We start from the raw sequence: 27,495 nt of genomic DNA on the forward strand, positions 1-27,495 counted from the left end.
CGAAAACCTCTGGAGCTGGCGCGCCGGGATTGCGTCACCGGGGAGGCCGGCGGCCCGCACGGAGGGGGCGGGGCCAGGGCCAGCAGGGGGCGGGGCCTGGTGGCCGCCACCCGGAGCACTTCCGGCTTCCGGTTTGGGGCGGCGTTCCCACAGGTGGGGAAACTGAGGTCCGGCGCCGCGGGCGCAGTGACGGAGGCGGAGTCAGACTTTCGCTTAACCCTTTATTGAATGGAGTGGAGGGCGATTGGGCGGGGCCTTCCGTGAAGAGGCGCGTGTGCGGGGAGCTTCAGGTCCCTGCAGTGGACACTGCCCCTGCGCCAGTGCCCTGGGCGGCCCGTGGCCTGGACATCAGGATAGAGGCCTCAGGCAGTGGTGTTCGGGTGAATGTTTAACAACCGGCTCTTGGGGGACTGGTTGGTAGTGTCATTTCCGGGGTATAAATCCTCCCCCTAGCTGATTTCCAGCAACCAGGTCACAGCACTCAAACGGGAGCTGGGAAGAGGCACACAATCAGCTTGGCACTTCTCTGATCTGGTTCAGGGCAGCACCCCACTCCCAAGACCTGTGCCCCTCTCGCCCCGGAGCTCTAAGGCAGAACTGTCCCCCCACAGCCACAAGCATTCAACCTGAGTCTTGTCCCCCAGTCTCACCGGCCACCTGCAGCATCTTCCAGTGTGGCTCCAGCTGCCCTCTCAGGTACATCAGGGCCTGCGTGTCCTCTGGGGAGGCCATAGAGAAGGGACCGAGGCTGGGGGGCGCCTCCCCACACAGCACCCGGGCCAGGACTCCCGCGAGCTGTGGTGTGGACTCCTGGGCCAGGGCACAGATGAAAGTGAATCACTGGTCTCTCCCCACCTCCCACCCCACAGCATGTCCACCCTGCCTAACTCACCGCATCCACCAGGGCCAAGACTCGGCCCCCTGCTGGCACCCGCAGCAGTGCGGCCAGGAGTGCAGCTTGGGGATCCTGCAGGCCATGAGCCGGCCCCAGTGCCAGCAGCACCAGGTCAGGCTGGAAGCCATAGGCCAGAGGCAGCACCAAGGCCAGGACACAGTTCAGGAATCCACCAGTTGTCTGTGGGAGGGACAGAAGCATAGCCCAGCCCCTCACCCAGGCGATACCCCTCCTGCCAGTCTTGGGTGGGCAGCCACACCACCAGTCCCATCAGGAGGCCAAGAGGGCAGGTGAAGGCCAGGGGCCTGGCCCTCATGATGATGCCAGTGAGCAGCCACTGCCCGGCCCTGGGACACCATCACTCACCGCTGGCAGTGGCACTGACACGTGGAACGTGGACAGGGCAGCTGCCTCCTTGCCCCTGATGTTCAGCCACAGACTCCTCCTTCCGGGGGAGAGTGAGCACACGGACACATGTCCACTCACCCTCCAGAGCCCACAATAGAGGGGCGCTCAGGGGTAGGGGTGCTGGGAGTGCTGCCTGTGCCAGAGACCCTCCTGGCACTGCTCCCAACAACCCGTCAGCCCACCCACCTGTCACCTCTGGGAACCCAGAGCAATGTGCCCACCCACGTGCAGAACTGGACGTACACGTGACCCAAGAGTCATACCCATCATCAGCAAGGTCTGAGGGCCGGTCCAGCTGTCCCACGGCCACACACAGTAGCCTAGAGGAAGAGTCGGCCCCAGGACAGGCTGCATGCACCACCCCACCCCCGGAGTCCATTCTCAGAGCCCTTCCCACGTGGCCAGCCAGGGCAGGGGTGCCCATGGGCCATGCCCTCAGGGGCTCAGGCCAGCCTAAGCTTACCTCTGGGCTCCCTGGGACAGTCCGCGCCGAATGGCCACATCCAGGGTGGCAGCTGCAGCAGGGGCTGGGGTGGCTGCGATGCCGCTGCTCACCTGAGGAGTGATAAGAGCAGTGGAGGGCAACCCCCAAACCAGGGAAACACCCATCAGTCCCTTCTTTTGGTCCCTGTCTCAGTGACTGTCATCCGTATACTCTGAGGTCAAATTGCTCCACTTCTGAAAATAAGATGCTCACAGTTTCCCCCTCTCTGCCAAAGAGCATTTAGTTGAGGGGCCTGATGGGGTGCTCATGACCCTGTCCCTGGGGCTGTTGTGGGAAAGGTCTTGGGCACAAGGCGACACTCATGTCCACGGGTTCTGTACCTCTCAGCATTCCCCTGGACAGGCCACCGGTCCTGGGCAGGTCCTGGGCCCTGCCCCCAGCTCCACAGCCACCCCAGCCCCTCCCAGGTGCCCCTACCTGCCCATCCAGGATCCCATCCAAGAGGTACAGGACCTTCCCAAGTGCAGTGAGGGCCTCGTCTTTGGCCAAGGCCTCATGTAGCCTGTGGCAGGCAAACCAGAGGGACACATGGCCATGGGGTGACACAGACCACAGGTGAGTCACACAAGGGTGCGTGGTGGACATAGCCCCATCCCATTCCCCAGCCCATTCTGCTCACCTGGCCCAGGCCTGCGTCTCCTCCTGTGGGGCTGACCCCTTCTCACAGAGGGCATCAGGGGGCAGGACCAGGCCAGCGCCCAGCGAAGTCAGGGCAACAGCCGTGCGGATAGGAGGCGTAGGCTGGAGGCACAGCTGGTCTAGGAGGGAGCTCAGTGCTGCCGCGGCCTGGGCTGCTGCAGTCTTGAATTCAGAACCCCCAGGCAGCAGAGTCGAGGGTTTCCCCTCTGGGGAGTGGTTACTGGGACTCGGGACAGGGACCGGGCCTAGGAGTGGTTCAGAGTCACAGCCACTGTATAGGAGCCCAAGGTACAACCCCTCCACCTGGCCCACGCCACACTGACCTTCCTGCTGGAGGCTTCTCCAGTGAGGGGCCTGTGCTGCCCGGACACTCTGGATGGACTCCAAGGCGCTACGGGGAGAACCAGGAATGGTGAGGCCTGGCCTGGCAGCCAGAGCCCTTCCCACCCTCCTGCCCCTCGCACCTGTGATGTGGCACCATGGGCCCCGACAGGGGTGGGGCAGGGTCACCCAGCAGGGCCTGCACCATCATGCACACTGACTGGGAGAGCGACTCCAGGTGGTAGCCACCCTGGGAGGAGGGAGGAGGGCAGAGGTGTGACTGGGGCAGGGGTATTATTGGGTGGCAGGCCCCTCAGGCAGCACCTCAGCCTCTGGCCCGTGGGCCCTCCCTGCTCACTATAGTCACCTCCAGCACAGCGCAGACCCGGCCACCAGCCAGCACCTGCAGCAGCTGTGTGAGGTGGGCGAAGCACTCTGGCGTGGCCTGCATCTGCCCCTGGAACCAGAGCAGGTATGACGGGGCCTGGCTGCAGGACCCCAGAAGAGAAGCCCTCCCAGCCAGGCCGGGCCCTCACCTCGGGGTCCCCGATCGCTGAGTCAAATCCTGCTGCAACTAGCACCAGCTCAGGGTCAAACTGTGGGCAGGGCCAGGTGGGGCGGGGTGAAGGGGAGGCCCCTCCAGAGAGACCCTCCCCAGCCCAGGACTCAGCTCTGCTCCAGTGGAGTGGGGGGGAACTCTGGGCATTGAGTCCCCCTCCCACCCTCCTGCCCCTGTCCCCCACACTGTCACCTCAAAGGCCACAGGGAGAAGCACATGCAGGAAGGCGGCCACGTAGTCAGCATTTCCCATCCCGACCTGCAGCCACGGGTGTCAGCGGTGGGCCCCGTCAGGGGGGCTGTGGGGCCTTCACCCCTGGAGCCCAGGCTCTGGGGGTGACCCTGGCAGGAGGCCCTGGACTACACTCAGGAGGCTTGGAGCTGTGGGGTGGGGGGTGTGGGCTGGGTGGGGGGTCTGGGGAGTAGGGTGGGTGGTGAAAGGTGGCACCTGGTTCCAGGGCAAGTTGACAGTGAAGCCTCGGCCCTGTCCCTGCCCGACAGTGTCTGCATTGGACTCTCGCAGGTAGGGCCAGAAGCGCCCATGCTCATAGCGGTGCCAGGAGAAGTAAAGGATGCTAGGGATAACCGGCCATGGTCAGAGGTCAGAGGTCAGGACCCTCAGCCCCATGGCTCCTCTCAGAACCCTGACCCTGGAGCAAACCACCATGTCTTCCCACTTGGATTTTCCCAGGCCAGGCTACGTGCCCCGGAAGAGTGGGGTCCCCGCCCCCAGGTCACCTGGGGTCGTCCTCAAAGGTATACTGGATGCCCTGGCCATGGTGGACATCCCAGTCAACGATGAGGATCCTGGGGACAGAGAGCACGGAGCTCACAAGGGGAGTGGCCTCCCACCTCCATGCCAGAGCCTAGTCCAGGATGCGAGGGGCTGGGTGGGGTCTCAGCAGCGGCCCTTCCATCTGGCCCCGCCCCCTGCAGCTGGCCCAGCACACACCTCTGCAGCCCATGCTTCTCCTGGGCATGTTTGGCCGCTAAGGCCACATTATTGAACACGCAGAATCCATTGGCAGCAGCCCTCTGGCTGTGGTGCCCAGGAGGCCTGCAGGTGAGAGCGGAGCATGGGGCATGGCAGGGTCACATGTGTGTGCCCACATGGGGAGCAGCTATGGTAGGGGGACAGCTCTCACCTCACCAGGGCAAGCCCATTGTGCACAGCTCCTGTCAGTACTGCATCCACCAGCTGCAGCCCGGCCCCTGCAGCCAGCTGGGCACAGTGGAAGGTACTCTGTGGGGGAGGGGTGAAGATGAGCCCCCCACCACTACACCTCAGACTCTGCCCAGGCCTGTGCCAGGCTGCAGGGCACCAAGTGCTGAATGGAATGGGCCAGGATCGTCCCAGGTGCAAGCAGCGGCAGCCAGGTGTGCAGGGCATTGGCACATCCAAGAACTTGGGGACTTTGGCCAGGTCTGGCGGCCATGGCCGTGAACAAGCATGTGTGTCTGGGTGGGTGGGTGTGTCCCCAGGGCACGCACCGGATGGAAGTAGATGGCATCATACTGTCTAGACAGTGCCTGGAGCTCCCTCGTGCCCAAGGCCTGGGTCCCCCGCACCAGGGCCACGTACTCTGGGCTGCAGAGGAGCAGGCAGGCAAGGCAGGGTCACTAACATGAATGGGGAGAAGAGGAAAAGAGGGGCAAACCCTAGGTGGGACTGTCCACCTCATTGCTCCCTCCCCCACCCACTCGATGGTGAAACTGAGGCACATGGGGGAGAGGCACTGTTTGTGAGGTGCTGGCAGGCCCAGGGGGCCCAGGTCCTCGGCTGCGACCTGTGTCCTCCAAGGCATGTGGCCAGCCCAGGGTCTGACCTGTGCACCAGGCCCAGCTCTGCCTCTGAGGCCTCTCGGGCTGTCAAGCGCAGGCACCTCTGCTCCAGGCCGCACTGCTGCAGGCGTTCCAGGGAGGTGGTCAGGCGCTCAGGAGACTCGATCTCACACTCGGGGCTGAGTGGACACAGAGCTCACAGTCCAGAGCCCCCTCCCCTTCCCCCGCCTCTGCCAAGTCACACTTACTCCTCCCAGAGCAGCCTGGCCTCGGTCATGTCCTCGTGGTACACGAGTGCGGTTCCCATGGGCAGGCCGTGGTCACTGTGTGCCACCAGGTGGGAGGACCCAGACGCCCCCACTCGCCAGCGAGTGTACTGTCGTTCCCCTCCTTGCAGCCCGAGGGAGCAGTGCCACGCCTGGGCCACAGAGCCTGGGCAGGAACACACACAACCAGGGCAGGAAAGGGACCTCAGGCCGCAGCCAGCAACCGAGTGAGTCCGGGGTTGTCAAGGTAGCACCCGAGGCCTCGCTTCCGGCTTCCTCCCACTCGGACCAGTACCATCCCGCCCCCTTGCGGCTCCACCTCCTCCGAAGCCACGCGGCAGCCAGGGCGGGTCGGCGGCCTCCTACCCTCTAGAAATGGGGGGGAGGGGGGTCATGCGTGTGAGCCCGAGGCCGTGTGCTTTGACTCCGTGGATGCCAGGGCGGCCCCACCCGCGTACCGTGGGCTGAGCCCCTTCTGCCCCAGGTCCACCGTGACCGCGCAGCCGGGGCTCCGGGAAGAGCTGCGAAAGTAGAGCGGAGCCGGGAGTTGTGGCTTCGTCTGCCAGGGCTGCCCCGACGTGCTGCGCTGCCCTCAGAGTTTAAGAAGGGAGTGACAGGGTTCGATGTAAGCTTCAGAACGATCCCTGGGCGAAGAGCGGCTGAGTGGGAAGGTCAGGATACTAGCAGGGAAGATGGACAGGAGTCGCTGCCGCGTGGGGCGAGGGAAATGAGGACGGAGAGGGAGGGTCTGGGCGAGGGATGAACGAAGCCAGCCAAGGGAGGCGCGGGCACAGTCACACAGCAAGATGACCAGAGAGAGGAGGCACCGGGAGCCGAGGGCCTGAAACCCGTGGGCTCCCGGGACTGGGCCCTGGGAGTGGGGAGCCTTTTGGAGGGGCGTGGACTGGGTCCTGGGGTCTGGGAGGGTTGGACCCTGGGGGCGGGGCGTGGGTGGGGTTCTGGGGTCTAGGAGGAGAGCCCTGGGGACAGTGGTGCCCCTAGTCCGGTTCCTCGGTCGCCTCTACAGTGCCGGGGCGAGCCCCACGGTGAGAGAAATGTAGACTACGGCCCTGACAGGGCCCCGCCCCCTGCTGCCCCGTGTGAGTCTCCACAGTCCTAGTCAGGCCGAAAGCGGGCAGCCCGCGGGTACTCCGGGAAGACTCCAACTGGGTCATTTGGGGTCAAGTGCCCGCCAATCCGGGTGGCTAGGGAATGGCGTGCTGATTGGCCATCCTGGGACACGTGACCGCGACGGGCGTGGCCTGCGGTGGACCGCCCCGTTTGAATCCCACAGAATGGAGGGTCGCGGCAGGGGTGGGTCCCAGAGGCACCGGAAAGCCTTTGTCCGCAGAGAAGACCGGCGTCCACTGTGGTAACTTGTCCGACTATTTGGCTGGACCGACTGTGCGCGTGTCCAGCCGAACTCCAGACCGAGAAAAGGGGGATGGCCTGACCCAGCTTTGGGCGCACCTACCCCGGGGACAGGTGGGAGGAGCCAGGGCGGCCACTGGCGCCCTAGAGTGGCTTCGGATCCGGCTGCCAGCTCTGGAAGACGTCGAACGGCCGGCAGAGGGCCCTGCGGGCTTACCGATGGCGCTGGGGCGTGCCCGGGAATCAGAACAGAACCCAGCTTTCCGCTGTGCCACCGGCGCCGCCGAGAGGCCTGAGGTGCCTGGACGCTGCAGCGGTAACCCGTCCTCCCTAGGAATCTGGTCTTGGAGCGCGCAGGGAACTCAGACAGCTGGGACTGAGCCCCAGGTTGGACCTTAACGCCCGCCCCCATCAGGCCCTGCCCCAAAGTCTGGCTCCAGAGTCCAAGCCATTAGAGGAAGGTCACCCCACAAGGAGAGGGGGCAAGCCCTAATGTGGGGGCTCCAGAACCGGGAGGGAGAGTATGCCCCAGCCCAGTGGCTCAGGAGGGGCTGAGTTTCTAGGCTGGCCTCTAGGTAAGGCTGCAGCTCACAGGCCTAAAGGTGGGGATCCAGCCCATGAACCAGGAAGTGAAGCCAGAGTGGGCGCTCTACAAAGGGTTTATTTCCTCCCAGCCACATGGGCAATTTACATTCCAGGCTGTGGGTGCCAGTGGAGTCCACACCAGTGCTCTCCAGGAGAGATGTCCCCGAGTCGGCGCCCTCCCTGTCCTTCCTGTCAGCCACATGAGCTGGCCGCAGCATGGTCCAGAGCAGGCAGGGTCAGAAGCCAGGCCTTGATCCCAAGCCCCACCCACCCTAAGACCTGAGGCTTCTCAGGAGCTCAGAGACCAGCCCAGGTCAGGTGGGTGTCCTGTCCAGAAAGTCCAAATTCTCCTACAAGGTTAGGCTGACTGGGGGCCTGAGGGCAGGGGCACAGGTTTGTAGGGGGTGGGGGGGCCCATGCAACGAGGAGCCTCCTGGGAAGCGAGCCCTAGCCAAGGTCACAGTGGTATCAGGATCTCCCTTTTAGGCCGAATCCCCTCCACTCCCTCAGGGCCCAGGGGTCTTCACAGGGCCGTCTCCTTGGAGGCCCTGGCGCCCAGCTGCCGGGGAGGCTTGAAGCTGAGCACCTCTTTATACGTGACACCTGGAGTGGGGTGAGACAGACAGAGTCACGGGTGAAGGGGCCTGGTCACCCGTCAGAATCAGTTCCCAGTGTGCACCACTGCGGACCCCAAGTGACCGGGAACAATTGCTGGGCCGTCCTCTGGTGGTCGCCCCAACCAGCAATGAGTCCTGCGTGAGTCCACTCAGGGAGTGGTGAGGAGAATTCCCAGGCCCAGAACACAGGCTGACAGCCACTGACTTAGGGGCCAACCCACCCCCAAAGTATCAGGTCAGAGGTCATTGCTGGGGCATAGGTGTCTTCTGTCCCATCATGCGACTTCGTCCCAGGCCACAACCACTCTCAGCCCACACGAGTCAGTCCACAGGGACTAGCCACCCTGATAAGGCTCCTGGAGCCCAAAACCACTGCCCCTGAAGTGTCCGGGCAGGCCTCGTGCACACTGCCTGCTTTAGTGAACAGAGGACGTCCTAGGAATGTAAACCAACGTGCTCACGCCGAGTCCCACCAGGACACACCTCAGCCTCTGGATCCAGGATATTCAGACTTAGCTGAGAGGAATTCCCACCAACTTCTGCAGTACCCACCTTCCTCACCCAGCGGTCATGTTCCCTGAACTGCCAGAAGGGAGCCACCCAGAGGCGGGGTGGGGGTTGGGTTGGGGGGCTGCTCTATTCCCCTCTGAGTAGTCTGCAAATGGACAGGTTCGCTCAGCCTATCCCAGCCTTTGGGGTAGTAGGTAGTGGGGTGCCTGTTTGGTGGACACCAGCACTCCACAAGGCCAGTTCAGGAAACACTGTGCCTTCTGAGCAGGTGGTCTGTGTGGTCAGGGTGCCTCCTAGGCTGTTGCTGTAATCCTAAGGCAGGGGCCAGTCCACACAGGGAAGGTTCTGTGTGAGGTCACTTCAGTAAAGCTGCCCTTTTCCATGGGAACGAGGTGATGAGAGTTTGCATCCTGACGGGGGCTCAGCCACGAACAGACCACATGATCTGTAGTCAGAGCAAAAGCTCTCAAAATGTTTTGTGTGGGAGGGACCGCAGAGAGGATCCTGTGGCCCGTGGTTTTCAGGTTCTTTTTTTAGCAACAGAAAACTTCCCTCAACCCAAACTTACAAGCACAAAAAACGGCACAGATGGGGCGGAGCCCCTGGTGGAGGCCCCAGAAACCCAGGGTCCCTAAGGAACATGGTTTGGGAACCACCAGCTGTCCAGCCCCGCCCCCATCCCCATGGGTAGGATCAAGGCCCTGGGTCTGAGGCAGGACGGGGCCTAGGACCCAGCGGTGCTAACTGCTGCCCGCAGGCATCCCTACATATTCAGGAAGGTCCTGCAGCCATGGAAACACACAAAGCCCTCATGGCCTGCCATTCTGGAGTGGACATGGATGAGGCCAGTTCCAGTATAGAGCATCAGAGCCAAGCAGAGGGAAACCTGCAGACCAGGCAGGCTTCCCTGAACCCGGCTTGAGGCTGACCAGATGTTGGTGAACCCTCAGACGCCCTTGGTGTAAAGGGAGTGGGCAGCGCAAAGCCTAGAGGAGCTGAGCAGTGATAGGGGGTGTGAATGCTCAGTGGTGCTCTAGGGGACAGGCCAGGCGTGGTCAGGAGGGGTGAGGTGCTGTGAGCTGGCAGGACGTGAGGGGTGTGCACTGTCCAGGTGGGAGGGGTAACGAAAGGGGCAAGGAAGAGTTCAAGAGGTGTGAGCAGAGGCCTGGGGACAAGTGGGTGTGGAGGGGCTCCAGGATGGCCGGATCTCTGGCCTGGATAGGGGACAGTAAGTGCTCACAAGCGCCCTGAGCTCAGAGCTGCCCCCCATGGTTTCCAGAACGTGTGCCTGCATGTATGCATGTGCCAAGCCCTTGCCAGAATGCCTTCCCTTTCATCCTTTAGCTCCAGCCAGAGGGCACCTTAGCCAGGAAGCCCCGCTGCCCTCTGACCTCCTGCTGTGTCCCTCACCTTGCGGACCAGGACTCTGAGCCCAGGCCACAGGGGTTACAGGGTCCAGCCACAGGCCCTGCCCAAGCCCCCCACTCACGCTTCCACTCGTCCAGCGTACGGTCCACATCCTCACAGGACTCGTCATACTTATGGGCCTTGGGCTCATCCTCCGTGTCCTGCAGTGACTCGAAGTAGGGGTGTGTCAGTGCCTCAGCCGCCGTCACCCGCTGGTCTGCATCCAGCACCAGCATTTTCTCCAGGAGGTTCACAGCTGGGGGGAGGGCAGGTCAGGCTGGGCCAAGGAGAGGGCCCCACGCTCCCCCAAGGCCGGCCCTACCCAGAGGGCTTGCGTTGGTCAGGATGGAGGCAAAATCCTTCTTCTCCAATTCGGGCAGGCCCTTCATGTAGTTCTTTGCCTGTGTGAGAAGTAAGGGTAAAGGGCCAGCGCCAGGCAGGACCCAGCCCCTCCAGCCCCTGCCCAGCTCCGACTGACATCGGCACTCTGCAGCCTCTGCACAAACTCATCAGGAGGCGTCCCTGTCACCTTCAAGATCTCCTTCAGCTGGTCCAGGTCTCCGCTGAGCTCAGGAGCACAGCATGGGCCAGAGAGCAGGGCTCACCCACCCGCCCCGTCTGGACAGTGCGCCCAGCCCCACCCAGCCCGCCTGACCCCACAGGTGCAGGCTCCGCCCCTCCCGCCTGACCCCACAGGTGCAGGACACGCCCCTCCCGCCTGACCCCACAGGTGCAGGATACGGTCATTGCCCTTGAACAGCGTCTTCCCTGTGATCATCTCGGCCATGATGCAGCCCGCCGACCAGATGTCCACTGAGACAGAAGCCCTCGAATCAGGGCTCTGTGGGCCGTCGGAGGGTGACTCCCAGGGGGTCAGGGGCCATGGACACAAGGGTCATCGAGCCTGCCACACCCTCATCTGGCTCCACCCCACCTCAGCAGCCTCCCGAGAAGCACCACCATGGGCTTCCCATAAGGAAACAGGAAGGGGCGGGTCCAGCATGGGTCCAGGCTGGCCCAGGTGGAGACCCGACTGGGCAGTCTCTCACCTGTCTGTGTGTAGTGCATCCAATTCAAGATGACCTCAGGAGCCCGGTACCACCGGGTCATCACATATCCAGTCATCTCGCTGTCTGCCTGCCGGGCCAGGCCAAAGTCCAGGATCTGAAACCAGAATAAGGAAGGTGGGGCAAAGGTGCCCCCGGGGAGTGGGTGGACCAGCCTGTGTTCCAGCAGACCCCAAGGGTACTGGGCACCCTGGGGCCCCTGCCAACCCCACAGGGCCTGAGGTCACAGCCACGGGCCTGCAAGCCTTCCCATGGCCAGCGCACCTAGCCCAACAGGACCCACCTCCGCCCACCGGCAGGGGCAGACATCCCTGTGGGGTCCTGTGCCTGTCCTCCACTTCCTGCTTGCCTCCACCTTTGAGAAGGCATTTTCGGCCCTACCCTGGCTCAGGCATGAGGGACCGGGTATGAACGCTCAGGCATGAACGCCTCCCACCCCTCACCTCAAGGAGGGATGGGAGTGAGTGTGCCCGAGGCCACCCCAGTCAAGAGCCTCCCCAGGGCGCCTGTGGCCATCAGCTGCTCGGCCGCGCCTAGATGGGTGATCCTTCTGCCCGGGCCTGGGCCGGCCCTCCACCTGGTCTGAGGACCGAGGTGGCAGCAGCAGGCAGATGGGCAGGTGGGGAGGGAGCCCCCAGCCCCGCCACCGACACACACCTTCAGCTCACAGTCCTCGTTCACAGCCAGGTTGCCAGGCTTTAGGTCCTGGGGGCAAAGGAAAGCTAGTTGTGTGGCCCCACCAGCAGGGGGCAAGGACAGGAGCCCAGGTAGCGGGGAGCAGCGGCCCTTGCAGCCTCCAGGAAGGGTGGAGGTGCCTGGGCCCCCAGGGCTGTGTGCAGGCACTGTGTGCACATCCCACTGGACCCCATGGTGCCCCCTACAGGCTGGAAGCAGAAGCTCCTGGAAGCAGGGGTCCTGAAACCCACACAGCTGCAGAGGCCCCACCACCAGGACTCACCCTATGGATGATGCCGGCAGCATGGATGTACTGTAGGGACACAGAAGGTCAGCAGTGTCAGCTCACCTGGCCCTCAGCTGTCCTGCTCTTCCTGCCACCCCCCTGCACGGCCTCACCTTCAGCCCCTTCAGCATCTGGTAGACGAGGAACTGGATTCGGTCCTCACTCAGCTTCTCGTGCTTCATGAGCTTGCCCAGGTCGGTGCCCATGAAAGGCATGACCAGGTAGCTGTGGGAGCCGGGCAGGCGGGGTGCCATGGGGCCAGGCTCAGACCCCGGAAGACCCTCAGTGTCCACCTCCCAGTGCCTCACCAGGTCCATCCACCTCCAACCACCCACACCGTGGCTCCCCGGGCTGGGGAACACCTAGGCTGAGGCTGGGGAGCGTGTGAGAGAAAGGAGGGACGTGCCTGCGGGCAGGTGTGGGACAGCAGGACATTTGGGTATGAGGGGCAGGCTGGGTAGGTGGAGGGAGAGAAACATTTAGCACGGCCTGGACACTATCTGGGGCCTTGGCCTCTGCAAGGTCAGGCAGTGAGAAGCCAGTCCTCCCAGCCCCTCCCAGGCCAGGCCCCTGGGTCTTGGCCAAGAACAGTGTGAGTCCAGGGTGGCCACCCAGGCAGTCACAGGACAGGAACCCTGCCATTCTCCCCTGCCTGCCAGCAAAGATCAGCAGCTCCAGTTACGGCCACACACATGGTGCCGGGGTCCCAGAACCCGGGACCTGCCAGCTAACAAATGCTCAGGTCCAAGACTCCAGCACGGGAGAGGGCCTGGTGCCAGGCATGACGGGAGGAGCAGGCCCAGGTTCCACCTGGCTTTGCCAGTGCCGGGGGTCCCAGGGGCACATGGCAAGGGGCTGGACTGTGGTGTGGGGAGCAGGTGGGCAGTGTGCGTCCCGATCCTCATCCAGGCTGCAGGGAGAGGCCTTGAGCAGGCCCCAAGACCCACCCAGAATCCCCCCACGCCCTTCACCCTGCCCGGCCAGCCCCAGGCTAGTACTCACAAGTCTGTGAAATCATCCAGGGTCTCATCGGGAGTGAACACGTCCAGCAGCCCGATCACCTGGGGAGGAGGCCAAGCGCAGGTGGGCAGGGGCTCAGCAGGGCGCGTGGGGGCTTGGGCACAGCCCTGAGTCGGGCACGGTGCTCTGGGCAGAAAAGCCCCCTGCAGCTGTCTCCATTGCTCCCCACTGTGCGCAGGGCCTGGCTCTACCTACTGGCAGCACTGACGTGGCCCTGGCACACCTGCCAGGCTATTTTGGGATGGTGACAGCCGGGATCCTCGGGGGAGGGGCAGCCCCCTAGTCTGGGTCAGTTCCCAGCCGTCCAAGGAGCTCCAGTTCCTTGGCCCTTCCTCCCCTTCTTCCTGTCCCTGTTGAAGACCTAGGACCAGGATGGGGACAGCCTCCCAGGGGAGAGCCAACATCCAGCAGGTACTTTCCAGGGCTGTGCCTCTGCTGGAGAGGCCCAGGCAGGCAGCACTATGACCAAACCAAAAGTGAGACCTGGTCCTGCAGACCTCTGGTCAGGACTGAGGGACAGGAGACAGGTAATTTGACAACTGGAGCCCAGGGCTCAGGGTGACAGGGCATCCAAGGACCCAGTGAGGCCTGCATATCCGAGTAGCCGAAGGGGCAGGCCGGTGAGCCATGGGTGGCAGGGACACCTAACAGAAGCCATGGGAATGGTGGCAGAGGCAGGATGGAGAACACTTGGAGCATCTGAGAAACATAGTGAGGAAGGCCAGGTGGCCGAGGGCCAGGCCAGGGAGTCACCACACAGAGATCAGAGGGAGCCTTAGCAAGCCCTCACGTGCCAGGTGAAGGTTTGGCTTTGGTCCTACAGCCAACAAGAAAGGGTTTAAACATGCATTATGCTGAATGTGGGGACAGACCGGAGTGAGGCGAGAGTGGACATGAGGTGAAGGGACAACGAGATGACCACCAGGGCCAGAGCCATGGGCAAGCGGGGAGGAGAGAGCAGAGCAGGACATCCACAGAGGTGAGGCCTGGGGCACTGGGAGAGTGTTTGAGCAAGAAGAGGACAGAGGACAGAGTCCCTGAGATTAAGGGGCCATCAGGTTAATGGAGACTTCTGTGCCTCTGAGGTAGGGATGGCAGCAGAGTGGGGGGGAGGGGCAGGAGCGGGACATGTGAGTCCCCACCACCGCTGCAGTCAGCCTCTCGGAGCCTCAGTGTCCTCCAAGGAAAATGGGCTCATGATAGGCCGCGCCTCCCAGCTTGTGTGCAGGGTGCTCAGGGCGTGGCAATGCCCAGCTTGGGCAGGTCAGCAGCTCCACGGGGATGGTAAGACCCTTGGCACAATGGGGGCGGCCCCAGCACAGATGACTGAACACAAAGCCCAGAGCCCTTGGGACGGGCAGGATGGGTGGTGGGAGTGTGTGTGCAGGGGGACGGGGGGAAAGCCAAATGAAGCCTGGTAGAGGAGTCTGCCTTCAGGGGTCAAGGCACAGTCATGACCAGGATGTAATAAAGCCCAGGCTGCGCTGGTGTCCACCTGGGATGTCACCTGGGAAGAGCCAAGGGTGAAGATGGGAAGCCTGAGAGAATGAAGGACATACCCAAGGGGCTAAGGGGACAAGTTTCCTGGGGACTCCTCATCCCGAGGGGAGGCTGTGGGCTCCAATGACCCAGGAGGGGCCAGACCATACGTCAGGAGCATGATTAGCCAGGGCCTGGGTGCCCAGACCACAAGCCCTCAGACGGCCCAGACTGGGCATGAGGCAGGAGTGGCTTGGGGGGTGGGGGGGGGCAGAGTTCTCAGCCCCTGGGGGAAGCAAGGAGAAATCCCATGGCAGAGGTAGGCTCTTAGCAGCCAGCAATGGCACCAGAGAAGTCCATGGCAGCCATGTGTGGTGTCCCATGGGCAGGTCTGGAAGCATGGGGGTGGGGGCTTTCCCAGGTGGGGGCCCAGGTCCACCCCTCCACACTGTCCACAAACCCCAGCCAGAGCTGTGAAGGAAGCATCTGTGTGCTGGCCACTGGCCCAGAGTCCTCCACCACCGGAGACCCCAAGGCTCTGAGGTGACAGAGCCAGGATGGACTCCAATTCCATGCCTAGCTCTGCATTCCCAGGTCCTGGGGCTGCTGCTCAGGAGATGGACTGGAGCACAGTGAGTTCAGGCGAGCATCTGGGTGAAGCTGCCCGGGTATCAATTCCAGGAAAATAGCTCCACAGAATTTGGGGTGAGACCTGGACAATTGCCTCAGCCTGGACTAGTGTCCATCCCCTCACCAGGGCCTGGGCTGTGGAGACAGACGTGACCCCAGGAAGAAGCAGAGGCACCTTCCCAGAGACTGGCCTGGGAGGAGGGTACTAGACCCCAGGGAAGTCTCGCTCTCGGAAAGAGGTGGGCTCTGCCCTCACCACCTGCAGCCCCCACCCTTCTCCAGAGGCTGCCCTGACCCCCACCTACGCCGCACCACACAGGGGGTCCGGGTAGGTGGGGCCTGGAGTTTTGGGGCAGGAAGACTAGCAGAGGCGATGGACGGGTGTCCAGAGCGGAGGCCCAGCGCGACTCACGTTCTCGTGGCGCATGTGCTTGAGGAGACGCAGCTCCCGATAGGCGCGCTTGGCGAACAGCTCCGATTGGAAGGGCCGGTACAGCTTCTTGATGGCCACTTTGGCGCCTGTGCGGCTGTCCACGGCCGAGCTGCGGGACGCACGGCTTAGCAGGAGGGCCGGGCCAACCCGCCGGGACACCCGCCAACTGGACACCCCGCCCGGCTTGCGCTCACCAGACGGCACCATAGGCGCCGGAGCCCACGGGCTGCAGGTCCTGGTACACCACGCGCACCTCCCAGGTGGTCTTGGTCACCTCCTGGCGGTAAAAGCCCCTGCGGGCGGGCGGCGGAGAGCTCATGGCCGGACCCGGCGCCGGCCCCGCCGCAGACCCCTCGGGCGAGCACCGGGCCCGGGATCCGCGGGACTCCCTGGGCGAGCGCCCGGGGCCACCGCGCGTTTACTCCGCTCCGGGTTCTTTCCTCCGGTTCGCGTGAGCCGCCGACCCCGGCCCGACCCCAGCCTTGCCTGGGTAGCGACCGGTTCCTCCCCTGCCTGCGGACCAACCCGCCCCAGGGCCGCGCGCACGTGATACCCCCGCCCGCCCTCCAGCCTCTCCGGAAACCCGAGGCGGCGGCCGCCGGGAAGGCGGGAGGGGGTGGGGGGGAGCGCCGCCCGCAGCTCAGCCCAACCTGGGACCGGACGCGGCGTCTGAGACCCGCCGCCTCCTCACTCGGCTGAACTCACCCGCCCGCGCGTGGGGTGTCTTAGCAGGGGCCCCGCGGGGCTCCGATCTTACTAGCCGTGTCCCCAGAGCGCTGAGCCCACAGGACTTCTGTCCCCAGCCGGGTCACTGCCCACCCCCCACCCGACCTCCCCTTAGCTGAGCACTGTGTTCCCAAAGCCAAAGCCCCACCCCCAGGAGGCCCCCTCCCTGTGCTGACCCGTCCACCCCCAGTACGGGTGCCCCCTTCCCAAGGTGGGTAGTGGGTTCTGCCTCCCGCACTTAGGCTGCGTCCCCAACACCCTTCCCAGTGACCACTGACCCCAGGCCTCCCAAACCCTGGAGCTGGAGCGTGCGGACCTGTGCACGGCCAGTGCTCTTTGCTTCTCCTCGTTTGGCAGGTGGGAGCCTGCTCCAAGCACTTCCAAGTTCCTCCGCCTGCTCCCCACACACACAGCTTACTGCCCCGGTTGTCCTTCAGAGCCCTGCTCCAGCCTCTCCACTCACTGGGGAAGGTGTGCCTGACCCCAGGGGTGAAGCAGGGCCCTACCCCGGCACTCAGCGCCTCGCTACTCCTCCGTGGGGCACCATCCTTTCATGAGCCAGAACACGTCCCCATCCTGGACCAGCCGCTTTTGAAGGATAGAGCCCCCAGCCCCTTCCCACATCCTCTCCCAGCCCAGTGACCCAGGTCTGAGAGGGAGCGGGGTTACAGGACCCCGGGGCCCCTGCCCCGCCCTCTGTGCCCAGCCAGCCACCATGAATCAGCAGCTCAAGCCCAGCCAGCCAGCTTTACACCTGGGCTGCCGGCTGGCTGGTGATTCTGAGCAATCAGGAGCTGGAGACTAGCCGGTGGGGACAGCCTGGGGTTACTGGAGCCACAACCAACTGTACCCCATGCCCTCATGTCCTGTGGCACTCCACCTGCCTCGGCCAGGAAGCTCCCAGCTGCCTCCCTTACTCTCTGGTGTGGCCCAGCAGGGTTCCCATTCAGACCAGACCTCCAGGTGGGGCATCTCAGCCCTGCTGCCATCCCCCACCCCCCACACACAAGACTTGGCCCAGCTTGGTCTCCAGGTTCCCCAAGATCTGAAGCCCAGTGGCCACGCTGACCAGGCCCCTAGAGGTCCAACTCCCAGATGGTTTCCACCCCTAAAGCCCAGGGTAAGGACACAGAATGTCCCTGTCGTGGAGACACCCTGCCTGACGCCCATTGGGGCCCAGGCCCTCCCCCACCTGAGCTACAGTGGAGGCAGTAGAGGCTAGTAGCTCAGTGTGCGTCTAGAGAGCTGAAATGATCCTCTTTCCCCTTAACTAGGAAGGAAGGCTATTTCCTCCACTCCACCCAGCTCCGGGCAGGGCAGGCCTTCGTGCCTGGCCGCCTCCCTGACCACTGAGTGAAGGGGCAGTCTGGATCTGGACCAGGCGCTGAGCCTGCCCAATGAACCCCCAGCAGGGGAGCAGACTCGGGTGTGGGAGGCCGTCACACTCTGCCCCTCAGGGCCCCTGGCTGGGTGAAGCACAGAGGGTGCTGAAGATCTAGGTACCCAAGTGATGTGGCCAGTGTGGGCTCTGGTGAGGCCAGGCCAGGTGGGTGTGTGATGCAGAGACCCAGCCACCCCTTCGGGCAGTGGGGGCAGCAGGGCAGCTCCTGAAGCCAGGGACACAGCTGAGCAAGGGGGAACTTCCTTTATTGTGAGAGTCTGGTGCAGGCCCTTGACACTCAGACCTCCCTGGGTCCTGCGAGGTCACCACCTGACAGCACCATCTGACACAGAAGTCCCTCGAGGGAGGACCCACAGCCCCAATGCGTTTGGATCAGGGTCCTGTCCCAGAGGTGACTAGGTCAGCTCCATTCTGGCGGGAAGGATGAGGGCTGACCCGCAGACCAGAGCACCCCAGCTCTGAGAATGGGCAGAGGCGTCTTCATCAGCTCTGGGCCAAGGTCCAGGGTCTGAGTCCAGGTCCACCTCGATGTGTGCCAGCCCCCTTAGCATTCCCCCGGCCCCTCCCGTGCTCGCCAGCTCCCCAGCTGGCACTATGCCCTCATGCCTCAGAAACTCAAGGAGAATGCCCCAGCTTTTGCTAGCATGGTTGCCCCTTGCTCACCTGAGCCCCTCACAGGGTGCACAGCAGGATCTCAGCAAATCACCCATGACATCAGAAACTGGGGGGAGGCAAGTACAGCCACCTCAACTTGGGCCTCCAGCTGGTCATGGCCACTGGCCCTCAGCCACCCACAGACTCACACATGCCTGCACACACCTTGACATGTAAATACCAGGACATACATTAGTGCATTTGTACCGCACAGCACAGGGAAACACATGGCTCCAGAAGGATTTTCTGATTCGACATTTGGTGGCTGTCCCTGCCCTGACACCCTCCAGGGAAGACCCTGCCCAGCTCCGAGAGCTTTGGATCTCAGCATTTCCCAGGCTGAGCAGCTCTGACCACTGAGATCCCCCCTCTTTTGAGTCTCCAGAGTACCGTGACTCCTATGCACCACCCCTTAGAGATAGCCCACTGGGACTGAGGAGACCTGGAGACAGACACACTCCGCCAGGGGACCCCTAGGCATCCAGGTCCCCCACAGTGAGGTTCCAAGGGAGACCCTGGTTTCTGGAGGGGACAGGAGGATCGAAGAGGTCCGGGATGTTCGGCCCAGACTCCTGCACCCACAGCTGGCACACATGCAGCATTCCTACATGTGCACAGGCTCCCACATGGAGCATCGTGCTGACCAGAGGTCCCAGGCCAAGGGTCAAGGCTGCCAGCCACAGTGGTGCTGGGAGGCATGACAGGCTGAGGAAGGGGGGCAGGCAGGTGCAATCCCCTCCTTGAGTTCCAGTGTGGCTGGCCGGCAGTGTTCCCATCACTGCTCAATCTCCAGACTGCCAGACGGCTGCTGCGGTGGCTCTGGGGGCTTAAAGCTGAGGACTTCCTGGTAGGTGAGCTCTGGAGGGGAGTGAGGGGAAAGCTGAGCTCATGCTGCCACTAGCTCAGCACTGCACACCAGCTTGTCTGGTGCCAGTCACCCAGCCAGGTCCACCAGCCTCAGTCCATGGGCCTTCCAGAGCCTGCCCCATGCTTCCCCGGCCTCTTCTGGACACACCAACCCCATCTCTAACCGCCCCACTCCAGAGCTGGTGGCCATGTTGTGCCCCCTCCCAAACCTCCCGGAGGAGCTATGGCACTTCCTGCACGCCTCCATGGGAAGGCAGCCCTCAGGCCGCTGGGTTTCACCTCCACCTACCCCCGCCCAGCCTCCCATGACCCACCGGCCTCCCCTGCCCACCCTTCCACTCCTCCACAGTGCGGTCCTTTGCTTCAACGCTTTCATCGTAGGGCTCGGCCTCAGGCTCATCATCCGGGTCATGGTACTGGCTGAAGTAGGCATGGGCCAGGGCGTCGGCTGCACTGACCCTCTGGTCACTGTCCAGCACCAGCATCCTTCCCAGAAGGTCCACAGCTGCAGAGTGGTCAGGGGAGGGCAGGGGCTGGAGGGCAGCTCTGCATCCAGGGCCAGACGTGGAGCCCAGCCCAGACCCAGGGCCCGTCCTCACCCAGGGGGTTGGCTCCACAGAAGAGGCTCCTGAGGTCCTTCTGGGGCATGGGGGGCAGGGACTGGATGTATGTCCGGGCCTGTGGGTACATGGAAGGGCCTGAGGGGGCTGCTCACACCCTACTTACCCTGGCCCCAAACTAGGCAGGGGCTCGCTGAGAGAAAGCCCCACTCTCATGCCGTCCAACAGGCCTGGGCAGGGACCTGCATGGAGCAGAGACCACCTCCTTTGGCTCTGGTGGCTCCAGCATCTCACTCCCAGTGCCTTGGCCAGGGCACTGTTGTCAGTGCTGCAATTTTGCCCTCGCTGTCCCTCATGTCCACCTGCTCCCCCCTGAAGGGGTCAGGCTCCCGCCTTAGGCTCCATTCCACAGTGGCCCACGCTCCCCACATGGTGTCCGGTGCATCCCCCCACCGCCCTGCCTCCAGAGGACTCACATGTTCGGAGGATATCTTTGCCAGAACCTCAGAGCTTGGTGTGCCCACCACTTCCATGATACGCTTCAGCTGGTCGATGTCTGCCTGGCTCAGGAAATGCCCACTGCCAGGCCGCCAGATCCCAGATCTTGGGGCCGTGCCCAGAACCTGCTCTCCTACAGCTGGGGACCATGAGCCCATGATGGCACGGCATGGGGCACAGGAAGCAAGACTGGCCAGAAAGAGCCCACCTTCCTTGTCCCCCATCCCGCAGGAAGGGACCCTGGCTCAACCCTCCTCCCCAACCTGGGCCAAGGATACAGTCATTTCCCGGGAAAAGGGCCTTTCCTTGGAGCAGCTCAGCCATGATGCAGCCCACAGACCAGATGTCCACTGCTGGGGAAGGGGTCTCCATCAGCCTGTCTACCCCAGGTCCCTCCTCAGAGGACTGGGGGGCTGCCTAGATGGCGCCAGTCCAGTTCCCAAATCGTACCCAGGTCCCTTCCTCCTCTAGACACAGCCCTGGGCAAGACCCAACATACTCCTGTCCTCTGAAAGCCTGTTTCTGAAAGGCCTGCTCCCAGACCTTGCAGTCCCCCACGAGTGGAACACCCCCACGTCCTTGGCTTTGGTCTCCCCATCCCCATCCCCAGGCCCTGGCATGAGCTCAGCCTGCCCATCCTGGTCCCAAGCCACAGGCAGCCCCATGAGTTGACGTCACCCGTCTGGTTGTAGTGCATCCAGTTGAGCATGATCTCGGGTGCGCGGTACCAGCGCGTGGCCACGTAGCCGGTCATCTCCTCGTCAGCCTGGCGCGCCAGCCCGAAGTCCAGGATCTAGAGCAAGCGCCTGGGGTCAGCGCCTCCCGGAAGCCCCGCCCTCTGCCCCGCCCCCTCCAGGGCTCACCCTGAGCTCGCAGTCCTCGTTCACTGCCACGTTGCTGGGCTTCAGGTCCTGCAGGACGGTGGGCTGTGAGCGCAGGAGAGCGCAGCGCGGGTCCTGCAGGGGCCTGACCCTCACCCCGCGGCACCTACCCGGTGGATGATCCCCGCTGAGTGGATGTACTGCGAGGGGGAGGACGAGCGTCAGGTTCCCGCCCCTGCTCCGCGCCCCGCCGGCCGGCGCCTCGCCCACCTTCAGCCCGCGCAGCAGCTGGTACACGAGGAACTGAACATGCTCGTCGCTCAGCGCCTGGCACTTGACGATGTTGTTCAGGTCGGCTCCCATCAGGGTGGTCACCAGGTACCTGGGTAGGGGCAGCGGTCAGGACCGAGCCCTGCCCCCGCCTTCCTGGCCGCGTGTCCGACTTCCGCTTACACTTCGCTGAAGTCCTCGATGGAGGTGGCGGGAGTGAAGACGTCCAGCAACCCGATGACCTGGCGGGGAGGGGCGTCAGGAGGGCGATCCGGCCCAGGCCCGCCCGCGCGCCCCCGCGGGGAGTCCCAGCTCACATTCTCGTGCTTCAGGTGTTTGAGCAGCCGCAGCTCCCGGTACGTCCTCCGAGCGTGGATCAGTGACTGGAAGGGGCGCGACAGCTTCTTCACCGCCACCTTCTGGCGCAGCCGCGCGTCGTAGGCCGAGCTGCAAGGGCGTGGGTGAGGAGGCCGGCGGGGGCCCCACGCTCACAGACACCCCCCGCCGCCACACCTCCGCGAGGATGGCACCGCTAACCCAACCCTGCTCGCCCACCGCTCTCCTCCCTCGGCCCGTTTGCTCCAGAGGATCTCTCGGGGCTGTACCGCCATCCGTGTGCTGCTGCAGGGTCCCAGGGATGAGAATGTCACCTGCTCGGCCTCTGAGCCTCCCTCCTCAAGAGGCAACTCCCCCTCCACCGCACCCGTACACGCAGGCCTTCTCAGCCTGCCCCACCAGAGAACCCCAGAGCAGGACTGGATCTTTTGTCCACTCACCCCCACGACTCTCACGCCCAACTCAGCAAGGCTGGGAGAGGAAAGTGTCCACTGACCAGGGTGGAAATAACACACCAGAAAGACAGCCACTGGCTATTCCCACAGCAAACGGTCCCCCTCCCCCATGGGCTGTGGGTCTGGAGGCTCCCTGAAGGTTCTGGAGCTGCCTCCAAAGCCTCCGAATACGCAAAATAGGGAGGAAAAGCTGGCATCATTACTTGCAACAGTGAGCAACCGGACAGTAGGAAATGTCCAACAGAAGCTGGTATTTGCATCCACAGATCTTCCGTTGCTCAACCCGTCCTCAGAGGTCCAGACCCTCCACCTGCATACCCATCTACTCTTCACGGGGAGACGCAACAGTCACTGGCATCACACACACCCCCCTTGACGCCCACTGTGCCCAGGACAGGGCCCTGCTGAAGGCGACTCGCTCCACAGGCTGCTCCCTCTAACTGGTGTGCCTCCCTGACTCTTCACCTCCTGTCTCTGCGACCTTGCGGAGTCCACACAGTCCCGGCAGCAGCTCCTGCAGGACTAGGTGGTGGGGGGAGGTGTAGCCAGGTAGGTGCCTGGAGCATCTGTGCCCCTCCTCCTAGCCTATGACCTGCTGGGGAAGGTCCAAGTCACTCTTGTGGTGGGAAGTAGGGGTGGGCCCCTTAGGTGGGGCAGCAGATCCTTTGGCCTCATTGCATCTGTGCAGTGGATCCACAGGGAGTTGGCCCTGGGGGGACAGCTTCATCAGAGGAACAAGGGAGCCCGGGAGAGGGCTGTCATCGGCACTAGGCCTCATCAAGCTAAGTGCAGTGGAGAGAGACCTGGGCCTCCCTTGGTGAGCTTGACACTCAAGAGGAATTCCCAGAAGGTGACTCTGGGCCAGAGGCAATTCCAGCAAGGGCTCGGTCAGATTCCCCAGGGGCCATTCACACTTTGTTCCTGACCCTCTTCTTGCCCTTGCCATCTTAGAGATAAGACAGAGGCTTATCTCTGGCCTGCCTGAGGCTCCTGACAGCTTTGACAGTGTGAGATCAGAGGCCATGGGGAAACCAAACCCCTCCTCCAGAGTCCAGCACTGGGTCTCAGGATGGGGTCCACTGGAAATCCCATTCTTAACCTTCCAGATCCTGGAGCAATGTCAGCCCCTCGAGGGCCCCTGCCTCCTCACCGCATGACCCCTGCAGTGGACAGCAGTCACCTGCTACTGGCATGGGTAAGGACCCCACTGAGTGCTGAGGGGGACACCTCTCAACAGCCACACCCACGATCAGCTTCACTTTCAACATTTCAACACCGGGACTGCCTGCAACCACCTCACCCTAAGCCCCCTGAAGCTTCCCCACCCTCCAGGGTAAAAGACCTCAGCCGCTGGAACCCTACGTCCCCCTTCCAGTCTCTGTCCTCTCTCTGGGCCCCAGGGCCTAACTGTGGGGCTGTGGTGTTGAGCTCTTTTGGTTGGGACAAAAACAGGGTGGGGTGTACCCCTAAGGATTGTAGGGGTAATGGCAGACGTCTCTGCTCAGGCCTAAGCCCCATCCAGACTCTTTTGCAAGACTGGAGAAGGGGCAGGACCCACGGGGAAGCCTGAGGCCATCCTAAGGGGAGGGGTCTTGCCCTCTCCCTAGCTGGGCTCTTCTTTTACAAACCAAAGTACCTGCCCTAGGGCGGGGGCATCTGCCAGACCTCCGGGCTGCCAGAGCCTAAACCGGGCAACCCAGATGCGTGCTCGGACGTCTAGGGGCCAGGAGACCCGCCCTTTCGCCGGCTGTGACGCCGCAGGATTCTGGCCTGGTGGGGGTCACTCTGGCTCAGAAGGGGCGAGAGATGACCCCTCTCCCCGCCCCGGAGCCGCGTCTGGTAGGAAAGTTTCCTTCACGTCTCCCACCCCCCATTCATTCCACTGATCCGCGCAGGGCCTGGGGCGGAGGCAGGGCGAGGCCCCACCCCACTTCGGGAACCCCGGGCGGGGAGAGAGTGGTGGCGCGCTCTCAGTCCCTCCCCTGCCCCCCCGCCCCGCCCCTACCAGACGGAACCGTAGGCGCCCGAGCCCACCGGGCGCAGCCCCTGCAGCCGCTGCGGCACCTCCCACACCGTCTTGTTCAGCTCCTGCCGGTAGAAGCCGGCGCGCGGACCCGACATGTCCGCCCGCGCCCCCCGCCGCACCGGAGCGCGAGCCGAACGCACGGAGGGCGGTGCGCGGGGCGGGGCTTCGAGGGGGTTCCCGGAGACAAGGCGGCTTCCTGCCCCTCCGAAGCACTGCTAAGCGGAAACCGGCACTCCTCCCGTCTCCCTGGGGCGGTCCCGGGGAGGATGGGCCTCCGCCGGGGGGAGGGGGAGGCCAGGGTCCGACTTACAACCCCTCCCGCTTATACCTCCTGGGGTCCACGCACCTCTCCAAATATCCGCCAGCGTTCCAGGCCGCCACCGCCTCGCACCGGGCTCGGCTTCCCGCACCCTTCCAGCCCACACCAGCGCCGGCACCTCCCTTCTCCCCACCTCGAGTCCTGCACCCCGTCCCTCCCTGCTCCGGTGCGACACTTACAACCCCCTTCGCCTGCTCGGGTCCACGCATTCCCCCCACACACACACCTGCTACCGGGCCCTGCACCCCCGCCACCAGCTGCTTCCTCAGAAATGAAGTAGAACACTCAAAATCAAAGAAGCCAGGGCGAACCCTGGGAGACATTTCTCATCAACATCGAAAACACCGCCTAATAACAGCGAGGCACTGGGTTGAATCCGCCCCTCTGCGGTGGGCAGATGGCGCCTCGGGTCCTGGGCCGGCCTGGCCCCTCCCCGTGGAGGCCATTCTAGCTTGGGCGGTGAGGCTTTCCTCCTGGCAGACCTTCCTCTGACGTTGGCCGCCCAGCGCCTCTAGGGGAAACTGCGAGCCCTGTCAGGACCAGGGACAGCGGCGGCGCCCGGAGGGCCTCCGGGGTGTTGTCCCCATAAGAAGCTCTCCCCAAATGGGTCTTCTTTGGTGCCTGGTACCTTTCCTCCTTCTGAAACAGCCCCGTCAACTGTCACCTCTTCCAGGAAGCCCACTTTGACTTTCCCAGGTATCGGGGAGCCCCTGTAGTTAGCAACCAACTGCAGTTCCCAGGGGCTGCGAACTCCCGCAAAGCACTTTGCTCGAAGGGTTCAGTTCTCACAGGCTACTAGGGTGCTCCCCGGTGCCAGCAGGATAGTCTCGCTCTCTGCCCAGCGCTCTGGGCCGGCGCATCTGCTTGTATTTCCCCGTCCAGTGACCAGGGCTCGGAGGAAAGGACTCCCCGTGGATAAACGCCTCCTGACACCCCCCCGCCCCGCCCCCCGCAGTGGCTGGGCTGCCCTTCCCAGGAAAGCCGGAAATTAGGCTCCTGCGTTGGGCAACCTTCTGCTTTTTCGAAACAAACTAAAACCTGAGTTTTTTTGTTGTTGTTTTAAGGAGGGCGCAGCTCACACTGGCTGGCCCATGCGGGGATCGACCCGGCAACCTGGGTGTTATCAGCACCGCGCTCTAACCAACTGAGCTAACTGGCCACCCCAGTTATGGAACTCTCCTGATTTTTACATATTGGCAACCAAATGAAAATAAAATATGTTAACGCAGAACCGGGCAAACAGACATGTCTGCTGGCGAATCCGGACTCCGGGGATTCAAGAAGCGAAGAAGAAAACAGGGTTTGAGTCCCAGCCACGCCCGCCACCCGAGCCACCAGGCCTCACTTTCCCGCCGGGAGGCGGTATCCCTCCCCTCGCCTCCCGCTCCGGGCCTCCTCCAGGGCCCCGCCCTGGGCTCCTTTCTCCGGTGGCCGAGGTTTTGTGCGGAGTTAATGGGGCTTCAGCTAAAGCCGGGGGCTGGGCGGGAGCTGAGCCCGGGCTGTGGGAACCGGGCTGTGGGGCCGCGGGAAGGCCTGGCCTTTGTCTGCGCGGACCCGCGGGCTAGAGCGCATTCCCATGGCGACCGGCCCCGTCGCTGCGCGGAGGCTGGGCAACCCCGTGCTCTCCCCAGGGGTGGGGGAGTCCGCCTGCTCAAGGAAGCCTGGGCCGGACCTTGCCCACTGCTCCCCGGGAATCCCGGTGGTGAATGGTCAGAGCTGACCAGAGAGGAGCGGCTTCCCTGCCGGGCTCAGCGGATCACGCAGAGTGGGGACACTCATTCAGCAGCCCCGCCGCGTTGTCTTCTGGGGAGGGTCCGAGTTGTAACACTGCAGGGGAACGGCTAGGGAGAGTTTCCCGTGGGTGTGACGGCAGGCAGAGTAGGGCAGGTCAGGAAGACTGGGCCGGGCATCAAGAGAGTCCTGGCTTTCAAGGACTTAAGGAACAGAAAGGTGGGTGGCCTTGGGCAGGGGGCTATGGCAGGCTGGTGGGGGAGGAGCACAGCCCGGATTTCAGACTTTTGACATCAGGGTGATGGGAGAGCTGCTGCACATTTTCCTAGCATCCTCCAGGCCACCATGTCAAGGTTGCCACCTCTGGGCGAGAGCACTGAACCTGGAGCAGCAGGCGGTGTGGGGCTGGAACAGCAGCTGGGAGGTGATAGGATGGGGTGTGTTCACCTAGGGGGGCAGGGGGCTGAACAGGCCTGGTCTCTCCACCCTGTGACTCATTGTCACCCCTAAATATCGAGCCCAGCCCTTCTCTCCATGTCCACTCCCCCCTCCTCTGGTCCAGGCCACCCCATTTTCAGCCCCTTGCTGGGCTAGCTGCACTTCTCCCAGAGGTCACAATAAACTTCCTAAAATGCCAATCTGGCTGGGGGGTGGGTAGGGTTTGGGCTCTTAAGCAAGGGGGTGTTGCTTGCAACTTGGAAGGAAAAGTCTAGGGATTCCAGTGGCCTCCTCCCATCACTGTCTCTCCCCACTCCCTCTACCTTGGAGAAAATGTAAGTGGAAAGCAAGAGGTGGTCACCCCTTGGTCTTTCAGCATTCTGACCACTCAAGCCTGGCCTGCCCTTCCCATGCACCCCAATATCCAAGCCCATTGTCTACCCTTCACCAGCCCCATGGAAGGCAGGCCCTGGAGCGTTCACACTCCTGTCCTCTGAGGGGGCACCCCACCTAATGGACCTGCAGCCCTTGCCCTATCTCCACGCTTCAGAGTGGAAGAGGGTCTCACTGACTTCCCCATCTTCTTGCCTGGTTGTTGGGAGTGTGGAGGGTGGGAGGGCAGAAGTGGACTACACAGGTCCAGTCTAAAAGCCAGGCCTCCATGCCCCCTGCCAGGCTCAGCACTTCACCCTAACTCTGATTTAGCAGTAACTTGTTTAGATTTCCTGACTAGCGGTGACTCTGGGAAGCGAGGAGCCTAGTGTGGCCATAGCAGTGTCATTTCAGGGGTGCCTGGGCAGGGGATGTCAGTTGTTCGCCTAGTACCCCTTCCTTGTGGGAGATACCCACCCTTATTCCATGGGGCTTGAACGGGGCTGCCCCATGCATAGTGGCTCATGGTCAAGGTCTAGCCCGATGGGAGTCTCCAGACAGTGATG

At 63.2% G+C, this 27,495-nt stretch overlaps 3 protein-coding genes and 1 long non-coding RNA gene across 15 annotated transcripts; 1 reads left to right on the forward strand and 3 right to left on the reverse strand.

Annotated features, from left to right (window-relative positions):
• Positions 1 to 207: 207 nt before the first annotated feature.
• HDAC10 (histone deacetylase 10) lies at positions 208 to 6,261 on the reverse strand. 3 transcript variants are annotated; one of them, XM_019712371.2, is made up of 21 exons: positions 5,833 to 6,261; positions 5,357 to 5,540; positions 5,153 to 5,287; positions 4,818 to 4,914; positions 4,472 to 4,569; positions 4,279 to 4,383; positions 4,065 to 4,133; positions 3,775 to 3,901; positions 3,520 to 3,585; positions 3,305 to 3,364; positions 3,136 to 3,225; positions 2,912 to 3,018; positions 2,771 to 2,838; positions 2,428 to 2,692; positions 2,226 to 2,310; positions 1,767 to 1,858; positions 1,567 to 1,623; positions 1,262 to 1,340; positions 893 to 1,075; positions 651 to 810; positions 208 to 492 (listed from the first exon to the last, which is right to left on the reverse strand). In XM_019712371.2, the coding sequence occupies exons 2-21, from the start codon at positions 5,413 to 5,415 to the stop codon at positions 482 to 484; spliced, it is 2,013 nt and encodes a 670-aa protein (XP_019567930.2). In that variant the 5' UTR covers positions 5,416 to 5,540; positions 5,833 to 6,261; the 3' UTR covers positions 208 to 481. The 3 variants fall into 3 exon arrangements, with proteins under 3 accessions (XP_019567930.2, XP_074182739.1, XP_019567932.2); XM_074326638.1 differs by lacking the exons at positions 3,520 to 3,585; positions 5,833 to 6,261 and having other exon boundaries at positions 5,357 to 5,667; XM_019712373.2 differs by lacking the exons at positions 3,305 to 3,364; positions 3,520 to 3,585; positions 5,833 to 6,261 and having other exon boundaries at positions 5,357 to 5,666.
• A 1,125-nt stretch (positions 6,262 to 7,386) lies between these two features.
• Positions 7,387 to 16,062, reverse strand: MAPK12 (mitogen-activated protein kinase 12). 2 transcript variants are annotated; one of them, XM_019712350.2, is made up of 12 exons: positions 15,649 to 16,062; positions 15,434 to 15,563; positions 12,895 to 12,953; positions 12,006 to 12,117; positions 11,890 to 11,919; positions 11,589 to 11,636; positions 10,914 to 11,028; positions 10,606 to 10,677; positions 10,343 to 10,422; positions 10,187 to 10,265; positions 9,947 to 10,081; positions 7,387 to 7,933 (listed from the first exon to the last, which is right to left on the reverse strand). In XM_019712350.2, exons 1-12 carry the CDS (start codon positions 15,771 to 15,773, stop codon positions 7,854 to 7,856), a joined length of 1,065 nt encoding a protein of 354 aa, XP_019567909.1. In that variant the 5' UTR covers positions 15,774 to 16,062; the 3' UTR covers positions 7,387 to 7,853. The 2 variants fall into 2 exon arrangements, with proteins under 2 accessions (XP_019567909.1, XP_019567908.1); XM_019712349.2 differs by having other exon boundaries at positions 9,947 to 10,120; positions 15,649 to 16,051.
• A 1,748-nt stretch (positions 16,063 to 17,810) lies between these two features.
• On the reverse strand, positions 17,811 to 24,752 carry MAPK11 (mitogen-activated protein kinase 11). Of its 9 annotated transcripts, none has more exons than XM_019712347.2 (12): positions 24,049 to 24,387; positions 21,570 to 21,699; positions 21,436 to 21,494; positions 21,253 to 21,364; positions 21,153 to 21,182; positions 21,025 to 21,072; positions 20,840 to 20,954; positions 20,440 to 20,514; positions 20,140 to 20,219; positions 19,703 to 19,781; positions 19,435 to 19,608; positions 17,811 to 19,094 (listed from the first exon to the last, which is right to left on the reverse strand). In XM_019712347.2, exons 1-12 carry the CDS (start codon positions 24,162 to 24,164, stop codon positions 19,012 to 19,014), a joined length of 1,101 nt encoding a protein of 366 aa, XP_019567906.1. In that variant the 5' UTR covers positions 24,165 to 24,387; the 3' UTR covers positions 17,811 to 19,011. The 9 variants fall into 9 exon arrangements, 8 of the variants coding, with proteins under 8 accessions (XP_019567906.1, XP_019567907.1, XP_074182743.1 ...); XM_019712348.2 differs by having other exon boundaries at positions 20,440 to 20,511; positions 24,049 to 24,386; XM_074326642.1 differs by lacking the exon at positions 24,049 to 24,387 and adding an exon at positions 24,615 to 24,752 and having other exon boundaries at positions 21,025 to 21,364.
• Positions 22,427 to 23,817, forward strand: LOC141570214 (uncharacterized). The gene is made up of 3 exons (XR_012494212.1): positions 22,427 to 22,592; positions 23,150 to 23,238; positions 23,689 to 23,817. It is a non-coding gene; the product is annotated as an uncharacterized LOC141570214 (long non-coding RNA).
• Positions 24,753 to 27,495: the final 2,743 nt, after the last annotated feature.

The sequence above is a fragment of the Rhinolophus sinicus genome, linkage group LG02 (assembly GCF_036562045.2).
Source record: "Rhinolophus sinicus isolate RSC01 linkage group LG02, ASM3656204v1, whole genome shotgun sequence".
Taxonomy (NCBI): Eukaryota; Metazoa; Chordata; class Mammalia; order Chiroptera; family Rhinolophidae; genus Rhinolophus; species Rhinolophus sinicus.